We start from the raw sequence: 23643 nt of genomic DNA on the forward strand, positions 1-23643 counted from the left end.
AGAATAAAACATTAAGAAGGGAAAGGGAACTATCAAAAGAAAGTGCCAAGCTGTTGTGGCTATATAGCACTTGGAAGGGATCAGAATAAGGATTTGAGATGGGACGGGGGGAAGGAATGGTGCCCAACCCCTTGTGTGGACGGTCGGGGATTGAACGCCAACCTGCATGAAGCGAGACCATCGCTCTACAATCCACCCCAAGTGGTTAGGCAAAAAAAAATATCAGTATAGAGTTTGCAACTATCAAACATTACACCTGAAAATAGAATATATTGTTACCGCTTTTACTAGATCAACATTTATTAGATGTAAATTGTAACACATTCAAAGTTTCTCGCCTTCGCCTCAGTGAAGTGAGATAGTCTCACTTCAGATAGATAGTCCCACCCAGTGGAGATAGTGAAGTGAGATAGTCTCACTTCAGATAGATAGTCCCACCCAGTGGAGATAGTGAAGTGAGATAGTCTCACTTCAGATAGATAGTCCCACCCAGTGGAGATAGTGAAGTGAGATAGTCTCACTTCAAATAGATAGATAGTCCCACCCAGTGGAGATAGTGAAGTGAGATAGTCTCACTTCAGATAGATAGTCCCACCCAGTGGAGATAGTGAAGTGAGATAGTCCCACCCAGTCTCCTGTGTTTTTTTTTTCCTTTTGATGAGCACTAGTTACTTTGTTTTGGCTGTTTGTTGATAAGAGCTCTTATTGGTGAAATGTTTAGACGTGAAGCTTGCTCTCATCTTGGAGTTTGTCTACATTATTACCGCTACCATTTAGTAATTTCAACACACTTGAGGTATTTAAATATTAATTGCACAGTGACTTTATTATTTATTTGTTTTGTTTTGGTGGCTAATGTTATAGTAATGTGGTTCCAGGTAATGAGCAAAGCCTTACAGTTTATAGATTCATAACAAAAATCATAATTTATTTCCTGTTGTATTGATTCCTGAATTGATTCCTTGATACAGTATTGTTGTATTGATTCCTTGATACAGTATTGTTGTATTGATTCCTTGATACAGTATTGTTGTATTGATTCCTTGATACAGTATTGTTGTATTGATTCCTGAATTGATTCCTTAATACAGTATTGTTGTATTGATTCCTTGATACAGTATTGTTGTATTGATTCCTAAATTGATTCCTTAATACAGTATTGTTGTATTGATTCCTTGATACAGCATTGTTGTATTGATTCCTGAATTGATTCCTTAATACAGTATTGTTGTATTGATTCTTCAATACAATATTGTGTATTGATTCCTTGATACAGTATTGTTGTATTCCTTAGCATTAGTTAAGCAGGATACATTATTCCAGAGAAGTGAGTCTTTGAGTAGACTGCTGGTCATTGACATTCAAATGTTAGTGACAGGTTGAGAATAATGAAAAACATTTTCTTGGGACCTCCTATATTCCAGTTCGAGTGTAGACCGACGGACAGGCATTTAGTATCATGCAGGATGAAGTGGATAAATGGAGATGGAAAACGCATCAGTTCGAGTGTAGACTGACGGTCAGGCATTTAGTATCATGCAGGATGAAGTGGATAAATGGAGATGGAAAACGCATCAGTTCGAGTGTAGACTGACGGTCAGGCATTTAGTATCATGCAGGATGAAGTGGATAAATGGAGATGGAAAACGGCATCAGCAGGGCATAGAGGGATTGCATAGTCAAAAGTAGGCTTTGATTAGGCAAACTAGAAGCTTTTCTGCTGATGCCAGTTGGGAAATGCTGTATATTTATAGATGCCTGGTAGTTATTAGATTTATGAATACAGTACACACAGAAATCACAATAGCGTGATGTATCAAATGAACAAATCCACAAGGGCCGTGACGAGGATTTGAACCTGCGTCCGAGAGCATCCCAGACACTGCCCTAATCAACTGAGCTACAACATGGTATAAGAATTGCAACCAGAAATTCTACTGAATTTACTTGGATCCTGCAGCCTCTCTGAGACACAAACCAGGGTTTTACACAACTTTCCCCATGCACCCGAGCTGTGTCAATAGGCAGTTCTACCTCTTCGCCCTTACTTCATTAAACTCTTGGATGCTGTCGGACGCAGGTTCGAATCCTCGTCACGGCCCTTGTGGATTTGTTCATGGATACAGTACTGTTTCAAATATTAAAGTACTGTAAATAGAGATATGCCAGTTGTAGAATTTTAAGAATGCAGTGTTAAAAGTCCATGTTGGTAGAAGTCCATGATTTTAACAATGTTATTTACAGAGTAAACATGTGCATCAGTATTGAAGGTAAGTGTGGCTAATGAATGTATTAAATTAAAGTATTGTTACTGATTCAGTGCTGTAACTAGTCACTTATATTGAGAAAATTAATGCCTTTATTTTTTTCAACAGATCAAATTCCTAAATCCAATGATCTCCCGCAAACCTAAGTTACAGCGGCAGAAGAAATTGTTTATGCAAAAAGGAAAGGTGCTACGACCCAATCAGATGAACATTAATGTTGCGGCCTGGGGTAGACTTATTAAAAACATACAACCCAGCCATGAGCCGGCCCACCACTTGTACACCGGGGGACATGCCGTACCCATTACCACGTCTAGTTCTGCCACTCCTATCACTCCTGGTTAGTTTATTGACCTCCCGACGAGTTTTGTTTTTTTATCAAATAAATTTTAAAAAATTGAGAGTACGTTGGTTAAACCACATTCAGAATATCACTAGGAAATAATTTTTATACGGGTATTGTACTAGTGTGGGAAATGGTGCTTAAGTCGAAGTTAATTGTTGTGTTTTGTAGTACAGTATATATGAAGTACAGTTTAACCTATTTTATGTGGAAATAAGTGTTAAAAAATCTGAACCCTTGTAAGAAATATTTAAAAAAAATTCTGCATCTTTATTGCATGGATCTTCATAAAAACCTATGTATTTTCATATTTGTTTACACAAAATGTATTTGTCTATCAACAGGTCCCCGGGCGCTTCCCACTCGCTTAGATTTTGACAATGAGAAGACCCCAGGAGAGGAGCGCCACTGCCGTCCGCTGGCAATATCGGAGGTGCGACCGCTCAACATGGGAGATATACCTTCCTCCCCAGCTCCTCCCACTATGGAAACCCCCCCAGTGGCTCCCCCACCTCCCTCCATCACCCATGGTGCCCCTATACAATCCCAGCAGCTTACTCCTGCACCTGTACTTGTGGCTGCTACCCATCATATATCCACGTACCCCACACCTCACGGCTCGGTCTACCACCCCACTCCTGGCACGCCGTCCACACCTGCTCACCAGAGTGCCTTCCCTGTCGCACACACTCCCACCATTCACCCTGCTCACTCCATCACTGTACAGGTAAGGTGATGGCCTCTGTGTTGCATGACACTCTCGTATGCAAGTAAAGGGTTTATGTTCACTTTGAGCCACCATGCTATGTATGCAATGCAAAATTATGCAATGTATTGTTAGATACAGATGCTGTCTTGCTGTCTGATCAGGTTAGGCTTGAGCAAGTCGACTTGTTCAGATATAGATGTACCCTCCCCTACCCACAAAATATTAACTTTATATCCAAAAATACATCAAGATTGAAATGGTGGCTGGGGTTATCTGGAGCATGCCTGGAGAGGGTTTCGGGAGTAGTTCTATTTCCCGAGCCCGGCCTGAGGCCAGTCTCGACTCGGGTTGGGTTTAGGACTTTGTGTTGCTGAAAAATATATTATATAGCAAACATATTGTCTTTGTTCTCGTAAAACCAACATTTTTAATGCGGTCCTTCAACTTGGGAACAAAATAAGCTTTTTGAACTTCGGCAAGAGAGTTGACACCTTTAAATTCCCTTGGATCCAATCGTATGCAATTCGCATATGTGAATACTAACTGATTTGGCACAGCACCACACAGGGAGCCTTGTTCTAATTGCCTCTCGAGAGATATCGGCCAGAGTTCAAGACCTGAGCAGGGAGGGATGATTGGGCACTAAGGACCATGATGAGCTATGGGAAGGAAGCGCTCAAAGTCTGCTAACACATTTTGGGAGTTATTTGCTAGCATGTTGTCTTGCGTTCAAAAAATACAATTCCTGTATGATCTCAGATTTGTATAGCTACTACTAGGTACGTCTGTTTGTGTATCCGTATGTTCTTCACACTGTGGCAATGCTCAATAAGTCACGTATCCAATCACTTCATACTCTTCATTAGTGTTCATTTCGTCTTGGCAATACCTGGGTGCCTGTAGCAGGCACAACACTGTGGCATGGGTTTGTTTGTTTCATCTTGGGTTTGCTTTCGCACAACCTCAACACCACTTTTATCTTTCCTTCTCCTCACCTCTCTTGCTTATTTATTGCCTTTGCCTCCTTCCTCTCATCACAATCGACTTGATAATGGTCCAGGACGGACTGAAACGTTGTCGTCCCTTCACTTTCTAGTGTGTGGTCTGGTCAACACTTTTAGCTTTTGTTAGCGATTACTTTTTTCTTTAGATTGTCGAGTTGCACTCACTTTGATCATGACAGGGTAAAGTCTTATCTTTATCATTAAAATAAAAAATTAAGTTTAGCACACTGAATTTTTCATACTTAAGGGATGCCAGATGCAAGTTGTTTCATGAGCACTTACTTTGTGCTAAACAATCATCATATATTCAACCTTAGGTTTGCTACTACTTTAAGCCTTAGCAAGTACATAGCCTGCATGTTTTTTATGCTATACTTGCAGGATTTTATGTATCTTCAGTACAGTAAAATACACATTGCTATTGTCGATATCTGAAATGACAAAACTACTTTTAGTTGCCAGAGCAACGAGTTGCAACGACTTTTAGTTGCCAGAGCAACGAGTTGCAACGACTTTTAGTTGCCAGAGCAACGAGTTGCAACGACTTTTAGTTGCCAGAGCAACGAGTTGCAACGACTTTTAGTTGCCAGAGCAACGAGTTGCAACGACTTTTAGTTGCCAGAGCAACGAGTTGCAACGACTTTTAGTTGCCAGAGCAACGAGTTGCAACGACTTTTAGTTGCCAGAGCAACGAGTTGCAACGACTTTTAGTTGCCAGAGCAACGAGTTGCAACGACTTTTAGTTGCCAGAGCAACGAGTTGCAACGACTTTTAGTTGCCAGAGCATGCTGAACAGCACCACAGATGGCTGGCTACCGAACTAGACATTTTGTCTTGGAGGTGAGCATGTAGGGAAGTATGAATTAGGGATCAAATACTGTACATAAGGTGTTGACTAACATTCTTTACGTATAGGATCCATCAGGTCGTTACGAACGACTCTCTCTGATCTTTCTCTAGTGTTTCAGAATCTGTAGCTTCACATTAGACCAGAATAAGGTGCTGGAAGAATCTAATATGCTGGGTTGGTATAATCCACCTCGATATGCATGAGAACCTTCAACTCTAGGGATTTCATCACAATACATAGACTATTCATGTCACTTGTGCTTTCTTCCTTGAGTACTGCTTGGTACTCACTTTCCCTTTCACAGCAGGACAGTTTTTAAATAGATAAATAGAGGGAACAACTTGCTGGAGCAGGTTATTACAAGTTTAACAACAACAACTCCCAGAACATACTTACCTTCAGTGGGTGCTGGGAGTTATTCTACTCCCCGAGACTAGCCTGGGGCCAGGTTTGTCTTCGGATAGTCTGGTCCAACAAGATGTTGCTTGAAGTGGCCCGCAGGACAGCATATCCATAACAGCCTGGTATATCCAATACTTCCTAAGTTTGTTGGGGATATTGACAAGCTGTGGACCTCTGATGTTCATACAGTGTTTTGCTAACATGTTCTCTTGCATAAAAAAAAATACAATTCTTGTATGATCTCAAATTTGTAAAGATACTACTATCTTTACTCCTAATTGAAGTTATCCTCTTTGAACTTCTGACGGAAGCAGGCTACTTAGGAGGAAAAGGCACTCAGGATTTTCAATCGTAAGAGCTTCTACATTCTCAATGAAATAGAGTTAAGGTGGAATTCATTTGTACACGTAATTAACACTTTGGTGTGCCCCGCCCGCCACCCCTCAACTGTGCAATTTGCGTCCCAGAGTTTCACGGGAGCATGCGTTAATTCCGAAAAGTGTATACTCTCCAACTTTGTCATCTTAATTCTCGTCCTACGAGAATAAATTTGGTATCATTGTGTTCGCAATAGAATTCTCTACAGCACTAAATGCATATAAACTCCAAAAGCTCGGCTAATTACCCACAGCAAACAGAGAAAGTGCGAACGAGTTACCAAGGAGCGCTCAAAAGCGATAAAATGTGTTCACTCTTTTCACTCTGGTCACCTCAATTTTCGTCCTAGGTCTTTCATTCTGGTATCAATGAGTTCACAATAGAATTCTCTAGAGGAACACTTGCATATAAAATAAAAATCCTGGTCACGCTCCACCCGCCGACGAGTTGAAGACGGGTCATGCGCTAACCGCGAGTGAGCGCCCAGACGCCTTCCAGCTACACTCCCAATTCCTGCCCACAAATGTTTAGTATTTTAGTATATGTAGTATTATAGTTTAGTATTTTTTGTGTAGTAGTTGTACATCACATAAGCATTGTAGATAGCCATTTGCACAAAATAGAAGGTCATTTTCTTCGTCCATTTGTGAGTTTTCCTTATGAAGTGATAATATTTGATCATTTGGTCAAAGTGATCAACACCTTTCATGTTTGTATTGTAGTCACAGATTGCATTCGGCTTGTTGACAGTTGCCAAACAGTCCCCAAAAAATCGGATAAAAATCTGATTTTTGGCAATTAATTTAGTGGATGACGCAATGCTGCGTCATGCCTGGACTAAAGTGTTAATGATCTTTGCTTGGTGGCACTTAGCCAGGTGTGTTAGTAAACACCTCATTTGACCTGTTGGGATAGTCAACTCTTTGAATAGATGACAGTTTGACAGCAGGACAGCTTCTATAAATTGTTCATTAAAGTTGTGGCAAATATAACCCATAATTTCCTGTTATTAAATAACTGTAATTTTGATAGAAACCCTTTAATTACATCCAATGTTATTTGGATTGTGTATATCAGTTTCCTTTCTTTTTCAGCTGTTCATTGTAAATCTTCATCAGTGTTAGCTTTACAGCTCTGATTTACATAAGGCTTTTGGTGTCAAATAACTGGGGGGAGCCGGTCGGTTGAGAGGACAGCACGCTGGACTTGTGATCCTGTGGTCCCGGGTTCGATCCTAGGCGCCGGCGAGAAACACTGGGCAGAGTTTCTTTCACCCTATGCCCCTGTTACCTAGCAGTAAAATAAGTACCTGGGTGTTAGTCAGCTGTCACGGGCTGCTTCCTGGGGGCGGAGGCCTGGTCGAGGACTGGGCCGCGGGGACACTAAAGCCCCGAAATCATCTCAAGATAACTCTTTCATCTGATCATATTTAATAGTACTTTACTAATGGGTTGATTTTTCTCTAGTAAGATTCTTTTTAGTAAGATTTAGCAAGATTCTTTTTAGGAAGATTTAGTAAGATTCTTTTTAGTAAGATTTAGTAAGATTCTTTTTAGTAAGATTTAGCAAGATTCTTTTTAGGAAGATTTAGTAAGATTCTTTTTAGTAAGATTTAGTAAGATTCTTTTTAGTAAGATTTAGCAAGATTCTTTTTAGTAAGATTTAGTAAGATTCTTTTTCTATTATGGTGACAGAAAGGGAATTTATTTCACAGTACATGCATATTGTTTTTCATTGCTGACGAGAAACTGCACTCTTTCACTGTACAGGTAGCAAAACGGCCGACTTCTACGCCTCCGCCTCCACCCCCACGGCCACATTCTGGCACTGTCACTATCACCGTACCAGCCTCACCTGTAGAGCCCGACGTTAAGGTACGTGACACTTTGAAACCCGTTTTCTTCAGATTTAAGGAAAGTGCTTGTAAACCTGTTGTTTTGGTGTATTAATGGTTTATTGTATAATTTATTCAAATATGTGTGGTTTATACGGTTTGTATATAGTCATTAGAATGCTGTCTGTGTCATAGCATAATGTTACAAAAATTAGAGTAAATGGAAGATTCATTATGCTATATATATATATATATAACTATCAAATAATAATATGGTACAATACGATGGCCAAACCACATATAAGAAAATGGAGAAATGAAAATGTTTCGGTCCGTCCTGGACCACTTATCAAGTTGTGTGATATGTCGTCATATCTATAGCCACATTATTGTGACTCATCGCCTGTATGTGGTACAATAGATAGTACAAGCTACTCCTTCAGCTTGAGCATTGTTTAATGCTTTCAAGAGGCAATTCAAAATGGGAAGGGAGGACTGAATTACATCATGTTAATGATTAGGGTATCTTCTTATCTTGAGATGATTTCGGGGCTTTAGTGTCCCCGCGGCCCGGTCCTCGACCAGCCCTCCACCCCCAGGAAGCAGCCCGTGACAGCTGACTAACACCCATGTACCTATTTACTGCTAGGTAACAGAGGCATCAGGTGAAAGAAACTGCCCATTGTTTCTCGCCGGCGCCCGGGATCAAACCCGGGACCACAGGATCACGCGTCCAGTGTTCTGTCCGCTCAGCCACCGGCTCCCTTTGGTTAGTATACAGTTGTATACAGTTGGTTAGAATGTACTTGTATCCAAAAGGACCTATGGGCTCACCATAGCCCGTGCTACTTGGAACTGTTTATTCCAAGTAGCGAATCTTGAACAACATACTTGTATCCATTAGTAGGTAAAGTAGGAGACAACATTATTTAAGGAGCACAGTAAGAATGGGATACTGTACTGAATTTGTTAAAAGTGCTTGGAAAGGATTGGACATCTGGGGATGTGCACCAGAAGTAGTAATTGAGAAGTGTTCCACAGGGACCAGCGGGAGACTGTAATAATGTAACAGAATTATAGAAATTGCTTAAATGGTATTAGCCAAAGAGTTGATTTGGAATATTTTGCATAAAAAGTTGCCATATGTAAAGTTGGATTGAAGAACCTTACCTACCTTGAGGTTACCTTGAGAGGCTTTGTGACCCTGCGGCCCGATCATCGACCAGGCCTCCTTGTTGCTGGACTGGTCAACCAGGCTGTTGGATGCTGACGTATGAGTTACAGCCTGGTTGATCAGGTATCCTTTGGAGGTGTTTGTCAAGTTCTCTCTTGATCACTGTGAGGGGTCGAACAGTTGTGCCCCTTGTGTGTAGTGAAAGCGTTTTGAAAAGTCTCAGGCCTCTGATGTTGATAGAGTTCTCTCTCGGAGTACCTGTTGCACCTCTGCTTAGCAAGAAGAATGCAGTCTTAAAATAATGAGATGCATGTCTGAATTTATAAACTTAACTGACAAAAATTCTTAAGGAAATTATCAGCTGTCATAATTTATAGCTGAAATTGAGAACTTAACTAAATACTGTATAAAGAACTAAGTGAAATAATAAGATATATATATTGTAATGATTATAGTCAAGATGGAGACAATGGAGATAGATCTCAAAAGATTTCTGAATGTACCGTGTGCGGAGAGCAAGTTATAATTGCATTGGGAAAAAACCAATACCCAACCCACTGGGGAAAGTAACGGTGTGTTGGTACTTCCTGGTCTCGAGTAAAGTTGTGGCAACTTGATGGCGGTCCAGGACAGACCAGATCATTATCACTTTCCTTCGTTTCATGTCTGTGGTTGGGTGTTACAGTGTATTGATGATGATCTAGGAAATTCTTGGTAAGATGTGCTTCAAATGGAAGCACTGGTGCAAGAGCGTTGTTGCTGTGGTTGGTCTTGTGACAAATATTGCAGTTGAACACCCATAAAAAATATTAAAGTACAGGTATTGCTATTAGGATGGGTTTAGTGTTCTTAACACTTTGCAGCCCGATGTCACATATTCCGTCATAAAACCAAAATAGGAAGTGTAACGTACGATTAGGTTACGTTGTTGGGTAGACTAGATACAGTGTTTAGTGAGTTTCATATTTATTTAGTAGTCTTGATTACAGTTGTTGGTTGTTGGCATTGTCGTAGACGTTCAGACGGAGCCTGGAGCAGAGCAGAGAGCTAAGTGAGGCTGGAGTCGAGGAGCTCTATGTGGGAGAGCATGGCGGCTCGATGGGGAATCGTGAGTGTCTGAACTCGATGGGGAGCGAGAGCATTGTAGTTTGATTTGGTTGTAGTCTGCTGTCTGCTCCGTGTCGAAGCTTGTAGAGTCTTGGGGTCGATTAGAACTGTACACGCAGAGTGCTACATTCTTGAGGCTGAAGAGGTGAGGTAAATCCATAGCGTCTGTATTGGAGTTATCTGAATCACTGTGGAAATTATTCTGTTGGCTATGTGCATATCGCTTACTTATATTTGGTGACTACACCTCAGCTTCCTCCAACAGGATGCAAAGGAGTGTAACCTGTAATTAGGGAAAGGATTTGAGTAGTCATTATTAGTTCTAATTAATTTGTCATTAAGATAATTAGAGATTGGAGCGAGTATAAGGTTTACTCGCTACAGAAGTGTTCCTGATGATGCAAATGGAGTCAAAAATATAAAAATTTATACAAATTCCATTTATTGTTTAAATATTATGGGACTTGTTTTAAAATGAGCGTCAACATCTTCCCATGCTCTGTATATTCCACGTGGCATCCCCACCCCGCTGCGTGGGCAGCCACCCACGCTGGAGGCCCATTGTTTTCTTGACCCCGCTTCCGACTGCCACGGCCTTTTGTGTTATACAAGTACTACACAACATATACCAAGAAACTCTCATTCCACCAGTTCCACCAAGTAATCATGAAATCACTAGTGAAATTTAGGTATAAGGAGTGGCCTCTCAACAGTGACCACATCATACATGCTGGTGATGTACATGAGGATGACTGCAGTGCTACTGGTGACACTGTTGCAACACCCGGACCATCAGGTATGAGGCCGCCACTCTTCCCTTCTTCGCCTCGTAATGAACATTCATCATCTGACTCGGAAGACGAACGTCAGACAAGTCCTAGTGGTGCTGCTGCTAGAAGACCTCGTATTGTTGATAAACCTGAATGTCTGAACAGGAACTTGAACCATGAACTAATTTGCATCGATAAAGCCCTGAGGTGTTGTGTCTGCTACGAGTCTGGTAAAAGGAAGGACACCAGGTATAAATGAAAGTGATGTGGTGTGGCACTGTGTGCTTCACCATGCTACAGCTTGTACCTTGTACCATCACTTGTACCAGCGTTTGTAGGGCACCTGACAGCTGAGTGGACAGCACTTCGGATTCGTAGTCCTGAGGTTCTGGGTTCGATTCCCGGTGGAGGCAGAGACAAATGGGCAAAATGTTTCTTTCACCCTAATGCCCCTGTTACCTAGCAGTAAATAGGTACCTGGGAGTAACAGCTGCTACGGGCCGCTTCCTGGGGGTGTGTAACAAAAAGGAGGCCTGGTCGAGGACCGGGCCACGGGGACGCGGAAATCATCTCAAGATAAACATTGCAAGAGGATATTTGTGGTGGCTGAGCAGTAACGCTTACCCATCATCCCCTCCACCTATAAAACATTGTTAGAGCATCTTCAGGAAGCCTTTTTCTGGAGTTGGTGGAGGTTTTCTACCTAATGTTCAGCTCATGGTCTATAAACAACATTGTGTGGCAAGTACAGATATTTTGATTATTTTTTTAAACATATGATATAGTGGTACAAACACTTATGAAGGGAGCGGCACAAAAACAAATGATAGTGTCATAAACAATGTCGGGAATGAATAATGACTGTAAACAATGAAGAAAAGCAGGTGTTGTTCATATGACATTCAGGAGGCCTGGTCGACAACCGGGCCGTGGGGACACTAAGCCCCGGAAGCACCTCAAGGTAACCTCAAGGTATGACGACCTATTTTATCTTATGGTATTGGTAACGTTGTTCTAATATTTGTTCTTGTATGTAAATATTCCTTTAGTGTGTTCTATTGTGAACAATTTGATACCAAATTAAACGACGTAGCACGAAAATTAACGTTTTATATTTTCTATGCGTCCCGTATAGGTTCTCTGTATTCCCAGATCTCTCCAGCTCTGAAAGGGAAAGTGAGTACTGAGCAGTACTCCATACGGGACAGCGCTAGTGATTTAAATAGTTTTAGCACTACTGTGGGGTCTCTGGATTTGAACGTTTTCATAATCAATCCTATCATCTTCCTGGCCGCCGCTATATTTGCTCAGTTATGTTCACTAAATATCAGGTCGTCAGACATAATTCCCAAATCTTTTTACATATGGCTTTCCTTTTATGAGCAAGTCTGATTGCATCGTGTACCCTGTGTTTCGTTTGTTGCTTCTTTCCACCATACCTCAGTACTGTACCTGGAACTTACCACCATTAAGTATGAAGTATTTTCACTTGCCCAGTCGAAAACTTTATTTATATTGGCTTGTAGTTTTTCAGTGCCTTCTACAGAGGAAACGTTCATGCTGATTTTTGTATCATTTAAAAAGGATGACACGAAGCTGTGACTGGTATTTAGTCGTATAGTACTGTATAGCTAGTAATTAATTAATACATCTCTGAAAATGAACTAAATTGAACATTGTGGTTGAAATATAGGCATGATATAAGGCATGTTGGAATATAGGGCGCCTGACAGCTGCGTGGACAGCGCTTCGTAGTCTTGAGATTCCGGGTTCGATCCCCGGTGGAGGCGGAGACAAATGGGCAAAATGTTTTTTTCACCCTGATGCCCTCGTTACCTAGCAGTAAATAAGTACCTGGGAGTTAGACAGCTGCTACGGGCTGTTTCCTGGGGGTGCATAACAAAAAGGAGGCCTGGTCGAGGACCGGGCCGCGGGGTCGCTAAGCCCCGAAATCATCTCAAGATAACCTCAAGATGATGCACTCGCAGCCTTAAGTGATCCATTTTTTAATGGTTTGCCTTCTTGGTAAATACAGTAGTTGAGATTAACATTTTTTATTGTTTTATTTTTAACTGGAGAAAAATTAGACAATATATCCACTGTTGATCATATTTGCAGACGAGGAGTCACAATAACGTGGCTGAAGTATGTTGACCAGACCACACACTAGAAGTTGAAGGGACGACGACATCTCCTTCGGTGGTTATAATAGGAGCTGCCTCGTATGGGCCAATAGGCCTTCTGCAGTCCTCATTACTACTATCCCCTACATATATATATATATATGTAGGGGATAGTATATATATATACTATCCCCTACATATATATATATGTATATATATATATGTATATATATATATGTATATATATATATATGTATATATATATATGTATATATATATATGTATATATATATATGTATATATATATATGTATATATATATATGTATATATATATATGTATATATATATGTATATATATATATGTATATATATATGTATATATATATATGTATATATATATATGTATATATATATATATATATATATATATATATATATATATATATATATATATATATATATATATATATATATATATATATTATATATATATATATAATCAGTTTTATGTTCAAAAAGCAAAAAATCACCACAAAAATGGAATTTCTTATAAGCATGATGGTCATTAAGCGAGCGACTCTAGTAAACTGGGGCAGGTCAGCCCGCGTGACCGGGAACCATGCGCTCGGTCGACCCGAACGTGTATTAACGAATATCGTTAGTCGACGACACTATCGTAAGTCGAGTCGCATTTTTCGATCAAATTTTTATCGTAACTCAAAATTATCGTAAATCGGGGCAATCGTATGTCGAGGTGCCACTGTACCTGTTTTTTTTTTTTTTTTTTTTTTTTTTGCTGATTTGCTCTCATTTTGTCACCCCCTTATCCCTTCCCTTATCACCCTTATCATATGCCGTTGCAAAGTCGGTGTATATCACATCTGCATTATGTTTTTCTAATGCTTCAATGATTGTCATTGTGATCGAGTACTATGAAAGGCACGATCTTCCTGCTCTAGTTCCATGTTAGCCTGGATTGTGGAGGTCATTGTTCTTCATGAAACTGGAGCTCCAACTCCTGATCTCTCTCTAACAAACTTTTAGTGTATGTGATGTTAGTGCAACTAGTCTTATAGTTTTTAGCCAGTGCTTTGCTCCCTCTCTTGTGTAAAGGGTGTTATATCTGCTGATTTAGGTGCTTCTGATAATTCCCCTCTATACCAGCTTTTCCCCACACACTGCTTATGGTTCGTAAAGTTGGTCATGGGAAATATCCTTGAGCTGTTGTGGTGGGGTGGAATGTTATGGAGTGGAACAGATTATCATCCCGTAACACTTATGGTGCAGTGGAATAAACTTGACATACATTAATCCTATGGCATAGTGTAGTGGAATGAAGGAAAGGGATGGTGTTTTATCTTATGGCTGCTGTGGGGTGGCATGAACTGGAGTGTAAATTGGGAGAAGAATGGGGTTGTGGAATGAAATAGAAACATGAAAATTATTCTGTTGCTCTCAAGCAGTGGCGCATTAAGTGGAGTGTCGTGGGGCAAGTATGGTGGAGGTCTTATGTAGTGGTATAATGCTGCAAAGTAACATGGAGTGGAGTGCAGACGAGGAGTCACAATAACGTGGCTGAAGTATGTTGACCAGACCACACACTAAACGGTGAAGGGACGACGACGTTTCGGTCCGCATCTGCATCTGGAGCATTCTCAAGTCAATTGTGAATGGTCCAGGACGGACCGAAACGTCGTCGTCCCTTCAGCTTCTAGTTTGTGGTCTGGTCAACATGAAGTGGAGTAACAACGTTGGATAGTCTGAGGCTTTTAAATTGTAGGGGAGTGATGTGTTACTCGGGTATTGTGTGGAATAAAATGGGGGTGTGATTGGGGATTATATTCACTCTTGTCCTGCTATAGAATGGCATGATAGCTCAACCTTAGGTTTTGTGTAAAGAATAAAGTATTGTGGGATGATCCAAATTCATATATTCACTGCACTGGCAAAGTTTGGGCATAATGTTATAACGATGTCAGAGAGGAACGGTGAAGGTTGTTGGTCACTACAATCCAAGGTGGCCCACATCCGAGGTAAACCCAGGTGTGTATACAGAAACTTTATTAACTCCTCCACCCCCATCCCTGTCGGATACCCTTCCACCATCCCCCCTTACCCCAACACCAACCCCTCTTTTCTGACACAGTTGCTTCAACAAGCATGAGGCTTATATCTTTAGTAGTGTGGGCACGCTCACACACCCCACACACTATATGTCTCGGAAATGTTTTAAAAGAGTAGGTGTGAATGAGTGCCAGACTGGAGGCCATGTTTGTAAGTCTGGAGAGAGGTGTGCAAGCATGAATGGGCAGAAAGTATTTTTTCTTGCCATCACTGGGTGGCCGTCTTGCCCTGGTATGGGTGCAGGTATGGTGTCAAGGTGAGGTGGTAGTGGTAGTGTGTGTGTGTGTTTGGGGGGGATGGAGTGAGGGGAAGGGTTGTGCACCATGAATGAATGCTAGACAGGATGTGAAGGATTAGGCCGGGGGGGGGGGGATACATGTTGGGGGTAATCTCTTGGATGGATGGATTTCTGCACGTTAGATGACATGGAAGACGTTTTGCATAATTTATAAATGCAGATTTGGGGAGTGAACTAGTAAGATTAGATAAGTTTGTTTTCTTTGAATATTAATGGGGTTAGGAAAAGTAGTTTGTTTGCCTGCCTTGTGTGGTTGTATTAATGGGGTTAGGAAAAGTAGTTTGTTTGTTTGCCTGCCTTGTGTGGTTTCCAGCTCCTGGACCCCACCGTTTAACTGTTAGTCATTTGTTAGGATTTTTAACACCCTTGTTCCTTGTACATATTTTAAAACTGAATGGAGTTTCCCAACGAGCACTGTACCTCGTTCATGCGTGCATGTGCCTTAACTCGTGCTCGCTTGGCTGTCCTTGCCTACTGTGCTTTATTAGTTGAGCTTGCAGGGTCGAGCATCTGCTCTTTAACCCCGCCTTTTGACCATTATTGGTTCAGGGCGGTAATTCAGTCCATTTTTCTTATCACATTTACAATTAAAATTGGGTATCAAATTAGCTTCAACAATTTCCTCATCTAGTGCGTCCCACTTATTTACAACTGTAGGTGTTTGGTCATAATGGGTTGCTATGGGAGCCGGTCGGCTGAGCGGACAGCACGCGGGGCTTGTGATCCTGTGGTCCCGGGTTCGATCCCAGGCACCGGTGAGAAACAATGGGCAGAGTTTCTTTCACCCTATGTCCCTGTTACCTAGCAGTAAAATAGGTACCTGGGTGTTAGTCAGCTGTCACGGGCTGCTTCTGGGGGGTGGAGGCCTGGTCGAGGACCGGGCCGCGGGGACACTAAAGCCCCGAAATCATCTCAAGATAACCTAAAGATAACCTCAAGATATAGGCTTATCCATCATTATGAGCCATGGCGTGAGAGGCACATCACAGATGCTGAGTTGACCGTTGAGGATGACTTGACCTGGCCTAATATCCTCTGCATTACCAGGGGCAGAATTCTCCCACTATTAGTTCTCCATGACCAATGTCTGACCCTTGCTTCTAACAATGGAATTGCAAAGCTTCCTCTATCTCCTTGTTGACTAACCACACAACGACCTCTCGTAGCATCGTTACAGTACTCCTTGTATCGGGGGCTCTCATTAGGGGTTATCTAGAGATGATTTTGGGGCTTTTAGTATCCCCGCGGCCCGGTGCTCGCCCAGGCCTCCACCCCCAGGAAGCAGCCCGTGACAGCTGACTAACACCCAGGTACCTATTTTACTGCTAGGTAACAGGGACATAGGGTGAAAGAAACTCTGCCCATTGTTTCTCGCCGGCGCCTGAGATCGAACCCAGGACCACAGGATCACAAGCCCAGTGTGCTGTCCGCTCAGCCGACCGGCTCCAAACAAGGTGGACCCGGCCGATCGGGTACAAACAAGCTAGGGTTTATCCCGGTAATAATGGAAATAGAATTTGTGCACCAGCCATGTGCACTTTGGGCACATGAGAGAGCAGATTGCCCAGCTTAGTGCGCTTGTCAATGCTGTCTGATGTGCTAGTTGAAGTTGGCTGTTGGAAACTTGGAGACTTTTCTCTCACAATTGTGATACATAAAACATTTATAGGTGCAAATTGTGTGTTTAGGGGACTTGATATGTGTGTGTTTTTTGGCAGGTTTAAGGGACTTGATACGAGTTTTCCAAGCCACACGGTGAAGTGAAGCATCGTACGACTACCCTCCTCGTTTAGAAGCTCCGCAATTTCTTGAAGATAATTGTTTAAGTGAGATCTTAAACTACATTTCATGGGACTTAAGAGCAACATTCAGGAAGATGATTGCAATTAAAGGCAAGGTGGTCGGCCGAGCGAACAGCATGCTGGACTTGTGGTCCTGGGTTCGATCCCGGGCGCCAGCGAGAAACAATGGGCAGAGTTTCTTTCACCCTATCCCCCTGTTACCTAGCAGTAAAATAGGTACCTGGGTGTTAGTCAGCTGTCACGGGCTGCTTCCTGGGGGTGGAGGCCTGGTCGCGGACCGGGCCGCGGGGACACTAAAGCCCCGAAATCATCCCAAGATAACCTCAAGAAGGCTCATAATAAACCGTGACGTGACCCAGTGCTCTCGTCGACCTTACAGAGTGATTGTTGTTGAGCTTGGTGGACCTGTTGCTGGCGAGGCTTGGCAGTTTGTGTGGGAGTTGTGGGGGAAGATATTACCCTCCCACACACATTGTAGTGGTTGATCAGTGTGGGGGGGGGGATGCAACCCACTGTATGCACTACTGTGGTCTGTCAGTGGAGGGAGGGGACCTTAGATAAAGTAGGTTATAAGAGGTGCCAGACCAACCTGGTTAGTGCACGGGTCATCTCCCGTCACGCAGGGTGCAGTCGCACCTCCGCAGATCTCCAGTATCAGCTCTTGATACTGGTAATGGCTCAAAAGGGCCACCACTTATGGGCTATTCATGCCCGTGCCACATTTTGGGTGGCTTAATCTTTATCAATCAATCAATCCTGGTTAGTGGATATGTGGGCCTATGGGCCTGCTGGCTACAACAAGGGACAGCCTGTTGGACCATGTTATCACAAGACAGGGCCAGGCCTGGGAAATGGAAGAACTCTCAAAACTCTCTCCAGGTATGCTCCAGGCACCTAAGGCCAAAAACTATCGTACTAAAAAATGGTAGCGGGTCTTGAAACTGATATAATATTCTGTTAGGGCACTTTAGTACGACAGATTCTTGAAGCTGGGAACGCTCGTGAGAACAGGCTGCGGGTGAGAACTCCTCACTCAGTGGAGGAGTTCTTTCCTACTTCTGGCGGCCTGCTCTTGCTGCTCTTGGTGCTCTTGGTGGTCTTGGTGGTCTTGGTGGTCTTGCTGCTCTTGGTGGTCTTGCTGCTCTTGGTGGTCTTGCTGCTCTTGGTGGTCTTGCTGCTCTTGGTGGTCTTGCTGCTCTTGGTGGTCTTGGTGGTCTTGCTGCTCTTGGTGGTCTTGCTGCTCTTGGTGGTCTTGCTGCTCTTGGTGGTCTTGGTGGTCTTGCTGCTCTTGGTGGTCTTGCTGCTCTTGGTGGTCTTGCTGCTCTTGGTGGTCTTGGTGCTCTTGGTGGTCTTGCTGCTCTTGGTGGTCTTGGTGCTCTTGGTGCTCTTGCTGCTCTTGGTGGTCTTGGTGCTCTTGGTGGTCTTGCTGCTCTTGGTGCTCTTGGTGGTCTTGCTGCTCTTGGTGGTCTTGGTGCTCTTGGTGGTCTTGCTGCTCTTGGTGGTCTTGCTGCTCTTGGTGGTCTTGCTGCTCTTGGTGGTCTTGGTGCTCTTGGTGGTCTTGCTGCTCTTGGTGGTCTTGCTGCTCTTGGTGCTCTTGGTGGTCTTGCTGCTCTTGGTGGTCTTGCTGCTCTTGGTGGTCTTGCTGCTCTTGGTGGTCTTGCTGCTCTTGGTGGTCTTGCTGCTCTTGGTGGTCTTGGTGCTCTTGGTGGTCTTGCTGCTCTTGGTGGTCTTGCTGCTCTTGGTGGTCTTGCTGCTCTTGGTGGTCTTGCTGCTCTTGGTGGTCTTGGTGCTCTTGGTGGTCTTGCTGCTCTTGGTGGTCTTGCTGCTCTTGGTGGTCTTGGTGCTCTTGGTGGTCTTGGTGCTCTTGGTGGTCTTGCTGCTCTTGGTGGTCTTGCTGCTCTTGGTGGTCTTGCTGCTCTTGGTGGTCTTGCTGCTCTTGGTGGTCTTGCTGCTCTTGGTGGTCTTGCTGCTCTTGGTGGTCTTGCTGCTCTTGGTGGTCTTGCTGCTCTTGGTGGTCTTGCTGCTCTTGGTGGTCTTGCTGCTCTTGGTGGTCTTGCTGCTCTTGGTGGTCTTGGTGCTCTTGGTGGTCTTGGTGCTCTTGGTCTTCTTGGTAATAATTGATGTAATTTAATAATTATTCCGCTTCCTTCTGCATGGTCTTGAAGGAAGCCGGCCCCAGGTGAAAGGGGGCTGTGACGATCTCTGGAACCCGTAGGTGCGGGGCTCGGACGTCCACCTCCCCGAGCTCGTGCAGCCAAGGCTCTGCTTCAGGAGGCTGGGGTCGTTCTTCCCATTGATAGGGTGGTTCTTCTCCGGCCCCGACCACGGCGGTCTCCGGGGTTGGAGTCCCTGTGTCTTCTTTCACCAACTTCGAGATCAACTCCGGAACTCTCAGTTCCTGCGACGGCGCTGGAACTAATCGTATTGGTGTTTGCCTTTCCATTGAAGACTTTCGGTGCCGTGGAGAGGGGAGACCTGCTGCTTGGGTAACAGCTTCCCCTTCATATCATCCTACCCTGGCTTTGCGTCCTGGAGAGGCCACTCCAAACCAAAAACCAGAGCATAACTCCATAATATCTTAAGACTGATGGATGCCCATTACTAATAACTGTACCATCTTGAGATGATTTCGGGGCTTTAGTGTCCCCGCGGCCCGGTCCTCGACCAGGCCTCCACCCCCCAGGAAGCAACCCGTGACAGCTGACTAACACCCAGGTACCTATTTTACTGCTAGGTAACGGCATAGGATGAAAGAAACTCTGCCCATTGTTTCTTGCCGGCGCCTGGGATCGAACCCGGGACCACAGGATCACAAGTCCAGCGTGCTGTCCGCTCGGCCGACCATTGATGAAGACACCCCATACAGGTTCTTTTGCCATTGATATGTATCGGTGGGATATTTAGAGCAGGAGGGAAGATGGTGGGCGGAGCAGTAACCTTATGATAGTTGAAGGTTGTTGTGCAGAATGTCCTCATTGTCTCTCCTCCCCCTCACTCCCTCGTGCTTTCATTGTTATGTTGGCGTTGTCTAATGATGTGATTATGGGTGTGTGGGGGTGTCTTGCCCTCCCCGCCGCCGACCCTCTTCACAGTGGGCACCCACAGCCCCACCCCCTTCGTGGTGGGTGGGGCTCCGAGGTGGGCACAGTGGGCATGTGTGGGTAATGGGGGTGGAGTGTGTGTAGTGGGTATGTGACCTACCTGTAATATAAAAACTACACACACTACAACTACACTTCAAGATAACACTGTGTGTGTGTGTGTACTCACCTAGTTGTGCTTGCGGGGGTTGAGCTCTGGCTCTTTGGTCCCGCCTCTCAACTGTCAATCAACTGGTGTACAGGTTCCTGAGCCTACTGGGCTCTATCATATCTACACTTGAAACTGTGTATGGAGTCAGCCTCCACCACATCACTTCCTAATGCATTCCATTTATTAACTACTCTGACACTGAAAAAAATTCTTTCTAACGTCTCTGTGGCTCATCTGGGTACTAAGTTTCCACCTGTGTCCCCTTGTTCGTGTCCCTTCCGTACTGTGTGTGTGTGTGTGTGCATGCGTGCGCGCCTGCCTATTTGTGCCTGCAGGATCGAGCATTGACTCTTGGATCCCGCCTTTCTAGCCATCGGTTGTTTACATCAATGACTCCTGTCCCATTTCCTTAATCATATCTAGTTTTAAAAGTATGAATAGAGTTTGCTTCCACAACCTGTTCCTTAAGTGCATTCCATTTTTCCACTACTCTCACACTAAAAGAAATCTTCCTAACATCTCTGTGACTCATCTGAGTTTCAAGCTTCCACCCATGTCCCCTCGTTCTGTTAATATTACGTGTGAACATTTCATCTATTTCCACTTTGTCAATTCCCCTGAGTATTTTATACGTTCCTATCATATCCCCCCTCTCCCTTTTTTTTCTAGTGTCGTAAGTCACAGTTCCTTCAGGTGCTCTTCATATCGCATCCCTCGTAACTTTGGGACAGCATACTCTTAAGACTGGTCTCACATAGACAGTGTAAAGCGCCCTAAAAGCCTCCTCACTTAGGTTTCTGATTGATGTTCTAACTTTTGCTAGTGTAGAGTATGCTGCTGCTGTTATTCAAATTCAAATTATCGTATTTATTGGTGCCTCAGGAGATAAATTAGGTGTTACGTCCGCTCCCAGGTGTCTCTCTCAAATCGTTACAGGTACGCAGTTCCCCTTCATTGTGTATTATCCCTTTGGTCTCCTATCACATGATCCCATTTCCATAACTTTACATTTACTCGTGTTGAACTCCAGTAGCCATATCTCTGACCATCTCTGCAACCTGTCCAGGTCCTCTTGGAGGACCCTACAATCCTCATCTGTCACAAATCTTCTCATTAATTTTGCGTCATCCGCAAATATAGACATGTAGGATTCTACTCCTGTGAACATGTCATTTACGTAAATTAGAAATACAAGTGATCCCAGCACCGATCCTTGAGGTACTCCACTTGTTACTGTTCGCTGCCTAGTTAGGCAGATCTTGACATAGTTGCAATATTGGAAACTAAAATAAATAATAATAAATAAATAAAGCGGAAATGGAAGTTTGAAGACCTAGAAAATTAGGGTAGCAAAGAAAGCACAAGCTCCATACATGGATCTCTGACAGCAGATGGGAAGATCTTGATAATCTACAATCCCCCAATTGGGAATCCAGGAATCCCCATGGCGGGGCAGGAAACGTGGGGAGCAAAGTTAGTAGACATTATAGACAGGAATTTCCTAACACAACATGTGAAGGACTGTCAACAAATGACAATAGTCTTTTGTAAATAACAGTTTTTCCATTTGTGTTAGAGGCAGTGGAGACTGGATGTTGTTAAAGATTCGCTACCTGGAACTAAGTTCAAAGTAGCACGGGCTATGGTGAGCCCGGAGACTGGAGGCCCGACCTTCAGCACAGTCAACAACAGTTAAACCAATTTTATGATCTCTTGCTGGCTTTATGAGCTCAGTTGTCTCAGTCTGGCACGGTTTTTCCTTAAATGTTACATTTACCGAGGTCGTGTAATAAGGTGGGCATGATCTTATTGACACGTAATTAACTCAACTACTCTTAAGTGATTAGCTACAAGTGTCTTAATTATACAATTGTCTCATTAAAGGGGAAAATGTAATGTAGTCACTGGGTAACAGTGAGCCGTCTATTAAAAGCACAATGCTTGCATATATTACATTCAGAAACACACAATTTTCACCATGTCAGTCTGAGGAAGATTTGAAAACGTTCTGAGAGATTTGAAAACGTTCCGAGAAAGATTAGACAACGTTCCGAGAAAGATTAGAAAACGTTCCGAGAAGGATTAGACAACGTTCCGAGAAAGATTAGACAACGTTCCAAGAAGGATTAGAAAACGTTCCGAGAAGGATTAGAAAACGTTCCGAGAAAGATTAGAAAACGTTCCGAGAAAGATTAGACAACGTTCCGAGAAAGATTAGACAACGTTCCGAGAAAGATTAGACAACGTTCCGAGAAAGATTAGACAACGTTCCGAGAAAGATTAGACAACGTTCCGAGAAAGATTAGACAACGTTCCGAGAAAGATTAGACAACGTTCCGAGAAAGATTAGACAACGTTCCGAGAAAGATTAGACAACGTTCCGAGAAAGATTAGACAACGTTCCGAGAAAGATTAGAAAACGTTCCGAGAAAGATTAGACAACGTTCCGAGAAAGATTAGACAACGTTCCGAGAAAGATTAGACAACGTTCCGAGAAAGATTAGACAACGTTCCGAGAAAGATTAGACAACGTTCCGAGAAAGATTAGACAACGTTCCGAGAAAGATTAGACAACGTTCCGAGAAAGATTAGACAACGTTCCGAGAAAGATTAGACAACGTTCCGAGAAAGATTAGACAACGTTCCGAGAAAGATTAGACAACGTTCCGAGAAAGATTAGACAACGTTCCGAGAAAGATTAGAAAACGTTCCGAGAAAGATTAGAAAACGTTCCGAGATTAGAAAACGTTCCGAGATTAGAAAACGTTCCGAGAAAGATTAGAAAACGTTCCGCTCTTAAAACAGACCGCAGGCGGCTATACACAAGAGACCGGGTTAGGTAAATATAGAAGTATATGCAGTTAATACATAGAACTAATACAATGAACAGTTAATACATAGAACAGATACAATGAACAGTTAATACAATGAACAGATACAATGAACAGTTAATACAATGAACAGTTAATACAATGAACAGAACAATGAGGGGAAATATACCATTAAAACTGGCAGCATAGTCAGATAGAACATTCCCTGATAACATTCCCTGATAACATTCCCTGATAACATTATATATAGGGAGCCGGTCGGCCGAGCGGACAGCACGCTGGACTTGTGGTCCTGGGTTCGATCCCAGGCGCCGGCAAGAAACAATGGGCAGAGTTTCTTTCACCCTATGCCCCTGTTATCTAGCAGTAAAATA

General features: G+C 43.2%; 1 protein-coding gene across 9 annotated transcripts in view; it reads left to right on the forward strand.

Annotated features, from left to right (window-relative positions):
• Nucleotides 1-23643, forward strand: part of LOC123770464 (serine/threonine-protein kinase N) — a 312702-nt gene that overhangs the window by 131917 nt on the left and 157142 nt on the right. For 7 of the 9 annotated variants that reach the window (XM_069301810.1, XM_069301800.1, XM_069301804.1 and 4 more), the window contains 3 exons: nucleotides 2376-2607; nucleotides 2955-3337; nucleotides 7723-7827. In XM_069301810.1, the coding sequence (XP_069157911.1) occupies nucleotides 2376-2607; nucleotides 2955-3337; nucleotides 7723-7827 (720 nt within the window). The remainder of the gene's footprint in view (nucleotides 1-2375; nucleotides 2608-2954; nucleotides 3338-7722; nucleotides 7828-23643) is intronic. The other 2 variants (XM_069301808.1, XM_069301809.1) reach the window with 1 other exon arrangement.

Source organism: Procambarus clarkii, chromosome 46 (assembly GCF_040958095.1).
Source record: "Procambarus clarkii isolate CNS0578487 chromosome 46, FALCON_Pclarkii_2.0, whole genome shotgun sequence".
Lineage (NCBI taxonomy): Eukaryota > Metazoa > Arthropoda > Malacostraca > Decapoda > Cambaridae > Procambarus > Procambarus clarkii.